Source organism: Neoarius graeffei, chromosome 12 (assembly GCF_027579695.1).
Source record: "Neoarius graeffei isolate fNeoGra1 chromosome 12, fNeoGra1.pri, whole genome shotgun sequence".
Lineage (NCBI taxonomy): Eukaryota > Metazoa > Chordata > Actinopteri > Siluriformes > Ariidae > Neoarius > Neoarius graeffei.
This window is the reverse complement of record NC_083580.1, coordinates 54,602,946-54,611,810: the sequence shown is the minus strand read 5'-3', so window position 1 is coordinate 54,611,810 and position 8,865 is coordinate 54,602,946. Positions and strand designations below refer to the sequence as shown.

The window sequence follows — 8,865 nt, the reverse complement described above, 5'->3', positions numbered from 1 at the left end:
CTATAGGATCCGGCTCAAAGAGTCGACTCATTCCTGAACGCTTGGGGCAAATTCCACTGCACGCTACATGCTGCACCATTTGGCAGGTTGATTGTTGCAGTGCCAGTGGCGGCTGGTGAAAAAAATTCTTGGTGGGGCTGGTGTGTGCCAGTAGAGTTCCCTGCCTAGTCCAGTATAAGCATTCAAATGAACAGTCAGAAAATGACAATTCCACAATAATAATTTAATTTCCTTCTCAAAATCAGCAGTTTCACAGATAAAGTAAATTAACAATTTACAGCTATATTAGGCTCCATTTATGCTTTGGAAAGGAACGGTTTCAAATACAATACAATACTCAAGTTCTTGAGAGAAGTTTACAGCAAGGGTATGATTTCAGCTGAATCTATACAAATCAACTGTGTGTGTGTGTGTGTGTGTGTGTGTGAGAGAGAGAGAGTGTGAATGAGTGAGTGAGAGAGAGGGAGGAAGGTTTCTAAGGTGAATGTGGGACTGAGTGAGGTGGTGTGTGTGTGTGTGTCTGATTCTAAGGTGAGTGTAAGATTTCTGTGTGAGAGAGTGACTATGAAATGAGGTGTGTGTGTGTTCTGAGCTGTGTATTTCTGTGAAACGAGACTGAGAGGGTGAGCGAAACACAGTGTTGACACTCTTGTTGTGAATACAAACTAAGACAAGAAAGATGTGTGATTATTGTCCAATATGAACCAAAAGTCTAGTTTTGATATCAAAGAGAGAGAGAGAGAGAGATGCATTTTCTGTAGCAGGGGCGAAATTTCCAGCGCCCCAAAACCATTAAATTCGGCGATGCTGATTGGCCAAATATTTATGATTTTTCCCGAGCAACCATACACGATTGGCTATTCCGCTGCACTTCTGGGGCGCGCCCAAGAAGAGAAATGATACGCGTCTGTCGGTGGAAATTCACCATTGAATGAGAGTCAGTTGGTCGAAATGTTGTTTAAATAATTCAGATCGCATGTAGGCACACACTATTAAGTAAAACTGACATTGATAATAAAATTTGTAAAAATATATATCGATATATTTTATATTTTTTCCCCTCCACATCTGGGAGGGCGGCGCCCGAGCGCCCCCTATGAGCCAGCCGCCACTGTGTTGCACAGGAGCAGAACATGGCTACTAAAGTCGCTGTTGTCACAGGAGCCAACAAAGGCATCGGACTAGCGATAGTGAAAGGACTTTGTAAAGCAGGTTACAGTGGAGATGTTCTCCTGACTGCTCGCAATGAAGCGCTGGGAAAGAAGGCACTGGAGCTGGTGAAAGCCGAGGGCTTCGAAAACGTCGCCTTCCATCGACTCGACATCTGCGACCAAAACAGCTGCCTCGCGCTCAGAAAGTTTCTGGAGGAGAACTACGGAGGCCTGGACGTGCTTATCAACAACGCGGGAATCGCTTACAAAGGTTGATTCACACGCTTAGTTAATGCACATCAAACTATGGAGCCCCTCATTGGGTGGAAAAAAAAATTCCGTGGCCACGAGTTAATAACGCGTGGGAACGAGATCCTGTTCCGTGGCCATGACTTGTTTAATGCGTGGGAACGAGATGATTATTAGGTAGGGTGACCAGATTTCCCTAGTCTGAAACCTGGACACTTTTGCACGCGACCATGCTCGTGCACGCACACCTTTTTTTTTACGTAAACGTGACGCTCAGAGAGGTGCTCTTATCATTTTGTTGAAGCTCACATTTATCAACATCTCACATGAAATAAAACAAAAATAAAACAGGCATTTTGTCATCTAGTAGCATAGTGGTATACAGATCAGTTAAATTATGGTCAGACAACAGATTTTGTAATGGCTGAGAATAGGCCAGGCTATGTCCATAGGCCAAATTTAAACTGATTTATTTCACCTGTTTGTGAGAACACTAAGAAGAATGCATATGCACATGTCGGCTATATCTCTAAAATTGTATGCACTATAGCATGAACTTAAAAAGTAGATATGTGACCTCAACATAGCCTAGGTCAGAATCAACCTTACTAACCATTCCCCACAACTGAATGAATAAAGCAAGATGTGTACAAAAGTGAACACTTTAATAGAAGGTGCAACAAGCTGTTCAACACAGCAATATGGCCAAACTGTCAGAATGGTATGTTAAACAGAAACAAAAAAGAGACAAGTGATTTAAGAATATACACTCAAACAAAACAGCAATAAAGGAGAGGGACGACAGCCCGAGGAAAGTCCCCACAGGAGCGCACATCATTTGCAACATAGGCTACCTAAGGTGGGGTTTACATTAGACCGTATCAGCGGATCATCAGATTAACGTTTTTAAAACGATTAGCGTGCACACAGCAACGCCAATACACGATTCGCGTGCACACAGCAACGCCAATACACGGATACGCTCGGCTCCGCAGGCATCCTGCGCTCCAAATCACTCTGCCCTGAACATCGAGTGCCCTCTGGAGGGTGCGCACTCCGGCCCTGCACAGCTCACAGAGCGCGCGAGTGAAGCGCACGAGCAGTGATTCGGGACTGAGCCACTGTGTGTGTGATCCCAGTGCATATCGGGCATGCGCGTCACTTACCACTTGCAAGTGGAAGGATGGCAAGCCTAAAGACAATCATAACTACACAATGGGCAGTATTTGCATCAGTATTTGCAGTATTTTCATACTTTTATACTATAATGAAAGGTGATACAAGGCGGAAGTCCGCGCCGTTTTTCAGCAGTCGCGTCACATGACCAATGCCAGCGAATCAGGAAGGTGGATGTCACAGTGACGTTGTCCAGTGACGACGCCAGCTAGAGCTCAGCACAGCGTATCCGCGTATTCTCAATGTTTACACAGCACCGGACCAGACACCATCTGGATTGAATACGTGGACCCTGGCGGATTCCCGTTTCCCGGCGTTTCCAGGCGTTTTAATGTAAACGGACAGTGCATCCGCGAAGAAAACGAGACAGATACGGTCTAATGTAAACTTGGCCTAACTCAGTACAAGAACAAAGCACAGGAATAAAGCTAAGGTGACTGTCAATCCACCCACCCTAAACAAAATGCATTAGCCTACGTATATTTACAAGAAGAGTGAATCTTTTCCAGTAGGGTTTTATTGGCCAAGAGTCGTGGGCTACGGAGAAGGAACACTTACAGTGTGTGAAGTAGGCTTCGTGCGCATTGTTCTGCACCTCTCGGAGGAAGGGGTAGGTGCCCTGTAAATCTTTGGAAAAGGTACATTTTCTTTTCGGCATAATTGCTGCGGCATTGCTGCTGCTAGCTGCTAGACAAAGAACATTCGCACCAGTTAATGTTTATTTTATTGTTGCATGGCAACACGTTCTGTTGTCCGGAATAATGTGGCTAAATAAACACCCATGCCACAGGGCCAGGGGGCAGTAACCAGGAAAGTTTGTGATTCCTGTCAATTCATCAAAATAGTAAATGCAGACATTTCTCCGCTAATGATTCCCACGCTGCTCAGTCGCAAACGTCGCGAGTGGCGAAAACCGGGACATATCCGTGTCCTGACAGGCTTTTGTCGGGACTCGGGACACACAACCCCAAATCGGGACTGTCCCGGTAAAACCGGGATGTCTGGTCACCCTATTATTAGGTGGCCATGAATTAATAACGCGTGGCCACGAGAAGTGTTAGTCATTTCCCGTCTCGTAAAATACAGAATCGTCCTTTATTTGGCAATTAAATCTTGTGTCCCGTATTGAACCGATACAGGACGCGATTTGTTCCGTATTTTCATAAATGTCCAATACACATGTCTGTCTCACACATCAACACTAAATCTAACAATAATGAACAAAAATATAGCTGCAAGCAGCAATGTGGGGGCCAATCAGCATATGAGCCTAGTCGTCAGGCTCGCAGAATGCATTTGGGCCAGACAGATGGTCACGAGCACCCACAAGAAGTTTCATGTCGATATACCATCGTTTGACTGAGATACAAGGTCATTTGCTGTTCGGCAGCTTCACCATCAAATTCGATTGACTGTGATGGCTGAAATTACTTCAAATGTACTAGGTGTGTGTGTGTGTGTGTGTGTGTGTGTGTGTGTGTGTGTGCGCTAAAAGACTGCTGAGATATGAGCTCAATGACATATGAGACAAAACATATTTTGTATAGTTATAGCGCCCCCTAATGGCCAATGTGCACCAAATTTGGTATGGGCCCTTGGGGAGGGGTGGGGCATAATCCCACCAAGTGTGGTTAAGAAAGGTCAAAGGGCTGCCGAGATATTAGCTCACTTCCTGTTTGACGTCTTCGCAGCTGCGTTTCATTGGCTGCTGCGGCCAAACAGTTTTAAAATTTCAAAACACTGAGGATAATTTTTGTGCGGCTTGGTCCAATGATGCTATCAACCAAGACTGGCCAAATTTGCTCAAAAATTGAGGGAGGAGTAGCAATTTAAATGATTTTAACAAAATTCAAAATTGCGGAAAATCTACCAGGTGCAATATGACGACATAGGGTGCCTTGGATTCGTTTTGACCGACGGATTCCAGCGATACTAAGCTTTTGACAATCAGCCGTACGGTTCAAAAGTAACAAGCAGAAATGTACTTCCAACTTTGACCTGTTGGTGGCGCTAGAGAGTTTGAGGTGGTGAGTTGAAATTTGCTGACAAGAACCTTGAGGCAGCCTAGAATCAGTGTGCCAAATTTCTCAACCTCTCGCCAGACGGTTCTATGGGTTGCCATAGAATTTCATTGATTTTAACAAAATTCAAAATGGCGGAAAATCCTCAAGGCAGAATATGACGTGATATGGTGCGATGGATTCGACTTGAGCCATGGATTCCAGAGATAGTTGAATTTTGTTTCTACCCAAAACGCATCATGAGATATGAGCCAAAAGTCATTTTTCCTAGTTATAGCGCCCCCTCGCGGCCAATTTGTTCCAAATTTTTTGTGGGCCTTTGTGAAGGGGTGGGGCATAATCCCACCAAGTTTCGTCAAGATAGCCCAAAGGGCCGCCGAGATATGAGCGCACTTCCTGTTTAGCGTCTGCGCAGCCAATTTTGATTGGCTGCCACGGCCAAACGCTTATGAAATTCCAAACACTGGGTATAACTTTTTTGTGCAGGTTGGTCCAATTATGCTATCTTCCAAGTTTGGGAGAAATTGGTCAAAAATTGAGGGAGAAGTAGCATTTTAATTGATTTTCACAAAATTCAAAATGGCGGAAAAACTATATGGGCGGAAAATAACGTCATGGGGTCCGTTGGATTCGTCTTGGCCCAAGGATTCCAGGGATACCAAGTTTTTGAAAATCGGACCAACGGTTCAAAAGTTACAAGCAGAAATGTACCTGCGAATTTGACCTGTTGGTGGCGCTAGAGGGTTTGAGGTAGAGGCCTGAAATTTGCTGAGAGGAATGTTGAGACTGTCTAGAATCAGTGTGCCAAATTTCACAACTTTTTACCAGACGGTTCTATGGGCTGCCATAGACTTGCAGAGGCGGAAGTGGACTGAATAATAAATATAGCTGCAAGCAGCAATGTGGGGGCCAAGCAACTTATGAGCCTAGTCGGAAGGCCAGCAGAATGCACTTGGGCCAGGTAATGCCCTTGTGCAGCTTAGTCCAAAGTTGCTATCTACCAAGTTTCGGAGAAATTGGTGAAAAATTGAGGGAGGAGAAGCATTTTAATTGATTTTTACAAAATTCAAAATGGCGGAAAATCGTAAAGGCTAAATATGACGTCATAGGCTGCGATGGATTCGGCTTGAGCCAAGGATTCCAGAGATAGTGGAATTTTGTTTCTAGCCCAAACAGATCATGAGATATGAGCCAAAAGTAATTTTTCCTAGTTATAGCGCCCCCTAGCTGCCAAGTTGTTCCAAGTTTTTTGGGGACCTTTCTGGTGGCGTCTGGCAAAAGGCCACCAAGTTTCATTAAGATCTGCCAAAGGGCGGCCGAGATGTGAGCACACATCCTCTTTTGCGTCTGAGGAGCCAAATTTGATTGGCTGCCACGGCCAAACGCTTATGAAATTCATAAGTCCGTGTAAGATTCTTGTGCAGCTTCGTCCACAGTTACTATGTACCAAGCTTGGGAGAAATTGGTCAAAAACTGAGGGAGAAGAAGCATTTTAATAGATTTTCACATAATTCAAAATGGCGGAAAATCTACCAGGTGCAATATGACGAGACAGGGCGCGTTGGATTCGATGTCACCAAGGCATTCCAGAGATCCTAAGATTTTGACGATCAGACGTATGGTTCAAAAGTAACAACCAGAAATGTACCTGCGAATTTGACCTGTTGGTGGCGCTAGAGAGTTTGAGGTGGTGAGTTGAAACTTGGCAACAAGACCCTTGAGGGAGCGTAGAATCAGGCTGCCAAATTTGAAAACCTCTAGTCATATGGTTCTATGGGTTGACATCGAATTTCATTGATTTTAACAAAATTCAAAATGGTGCAAAAACCTCAAGTCAGAATATGACGTCATAGGGTGCGATGGATTCGTCTTCACGCATGGATTCCAGAGATAATGGAATTTTGTTTCTACCCAAAACGCATCATGAGATATGAGCCAAAAGACATTTTTCCCAGTTATAGCGCCCCCTAGCAGCCAATTTGTTCCAAATTTTTTGCTGCCTTTTGGGGAGGCGTGATGCATAATGCCACCAAGTTTCGTTAAGATACACCAAAGGGTGGCCGAGAAATGAGCACACTTCCTGTTTTGCATCTGCCTTCCAATTTTGATTGGCTGCCACGGCCAAACGCTTAGGAAATTCTAAAAACCGGGTAAGTTTTTTATGCAGCTTAGTCCCCCGTTGCCAGCTACCAAGTTTGGGAGAAATTCTTCAAAAATTGAGGGAGGAGAAGCATTTTAATTGATTTTCACATAATTCAAAATGGCGGAAAATCTACTGGGTGGAATATGACGAGACAGGGCGCGTTGGATTCCTTTTGAGCCAAGCATCCCAGCGATACTAAGAATTTGATGATCAGACGTATTGTTCAAAAGTAACAAGCAGAAATGTACCTGTGAATTTGACCTGTTGGTGGCGCTAGAGAGTTTGAGGTGTTGAGTTGAAATTTGGTGACATGATCCTCGAGGCAGCCTAGAATCAGTGTGCCAAGTTTAAAAACCTCTAGTCAGACGGTTCTATGCGTTGCCATAGAATTTCTTTGATTTTAACAAAATTCAAAATGGCGGAAAATCCTCAAGGCAGAATATGACGTCATAGGGTGCGATGGATTCGTCTTGACACATGGATTCCAGAGATAATGGAATTTTGTTTCTACCCAAAACGCATCATGAGATAAGAGCCAAAAGAAATTTTTCAGAGTTATAGCGCCCCCTAGCAGCCAATATGTTCCAATTTTTTTGCTGCCCTTTGGGGAGGCGTGGTGCATAATGCCACCAAGTTTCGTTAAGATACGCCAAAGGGTGGCCGAGAAATGAGCACACTTCCTGTTTTGCATCTGCCTTCCAATTTTGATTGGCTGCCACGGCCAAATGCTTAGGAAATTCTAAAAACCGGGTAAGTTTTTTATGCAGCTTAGTCCCCAGTTGCCATCTATCACGTTTGGGAGAAATTCTTCAAAAATTGAGGGAGGAGAAACATTTTAATTGATTTTCACATAATTCAAAATGGCGGAAAATCTACTGGGTGGAATATGACGAGACAGGGCGGGTTGGATTCCGTTTGAGCCAACCATCCCACCGATACTAAGAATTTGATGATCAGACGTAGTGTTCAAAAGTAACAAGCAGAAATGTCCCTGTGATTTTGACCTGTTGGTGGCGCTAGAGAGTTTGAGGTGTTGAGTTGAAATTTGGTGACATGATCCTTGAGGCAGCCTAGAATCAGTGTGCCAAGTTTAAAAACCTCTAGTCAGACGGTTCTATGCGTTGCCATAGAATTTCATTGATTTTAACAAAATTCAAAATGGCGGAAAATCATCAAGGCAGAATATGACGTCATAGGTTGCGATGGATTCGGCTTCAGCCAAGAATTCCTGACGTAGTGGAATTTTCTTTCTAGGCCAAACGCATCATGAGATATGAGCCAAAAGACATTTTTCCTAGTTATAGCGCCCCCTAGCGGCCAATTTGTTCCACCTTTTTTGTGGCCCTTTGAGAAGGGGTAGCGCATAATCCCACCAAGTTTCGTCAAGATAGGCCAAAGGGCCGCCGAGATATGAGCACACTTCCTGTTTCGCGTCTTCGCAGCCAAATTTGATTGGCTGCCACGGCCAAACGCTTGTGAAATTCAAATCCCCGGGTATAACTTTTGTGCAGGTTGGTCCACTTATGCTATCTTCCAAGTTTGGGAGAAATTGGTAAAAAATTGAGGGAGTTGAAACATTTTAATTGATTTTCACAAAATTCAAAATGGCGGGAATAATATATGGGCGCAAATGACGTCATGGGGTGCGTTGGATTCGTCTTGGCCCAAGGATTCCAGGGATACCAAGTTTTTGAAAATCAGACCAACGGTTCAAAAGTTACAAGCAGAAATGTACATGGGAATTTGACCTGTTGGTGGCGCTAACGGGTTTGAGGTAGAGGCCTGAAATTTGCTGAGAGGAATGTTGAGAGTGTCTAGAATCAGTGTGCCAAATTTCACAACTTTTTACCAGACGGTTCTATGGGCTGCCATAGACTTGCAGAGGCGGAAGTGGACTGAATAATAATAATAAATATAGCTGCAAGCAGCAATGTGGGGGCCACGCAGAATATGGGCCGAGTCGTAAGGCCAGCAGAATGCACTTGGGACAGGTAATGCCCTTGTGGAGCTTAGTCCAAAGTTGCTATCTACCAAGTTTGGGAGAAATTGGTGAAAAATTGAGGGAGGAGAAGCATTTTAATTGATTTTTACAAAATTCAAAATGGCGGAAAATCCTAAAGGGTGA

General features: G+C 44.1%; 1 protein-coding gene across 2 annotated transcripts in view; it reads left to right on the top strand.

The window, feature by feature from the left end:
- Positions 1–1,126: 1,126 nt before the first annotated feature.
- Positions 1,127–8,865, top strand: part of LOC132894942 (carbonyl reductase [NADPH] 1-like) — a 35,660-nt gene continuing 27,921 nt past the window's right edge. For both annotated transcript variants that reach the window (XM_060935086.1, XM_060935087.1), the window contains exon 1: positions 1,127–1,422. In XM_060935086.1, coding sequence (XP_060791069.1) covers positions 1,134–1,422 — 289 coding nt within the window. In that variant the 5' untranslated portion in view covers positions 1,127–1,133. The remainder of the gene's footprint in view (positions 1,423–8,865) is intronic.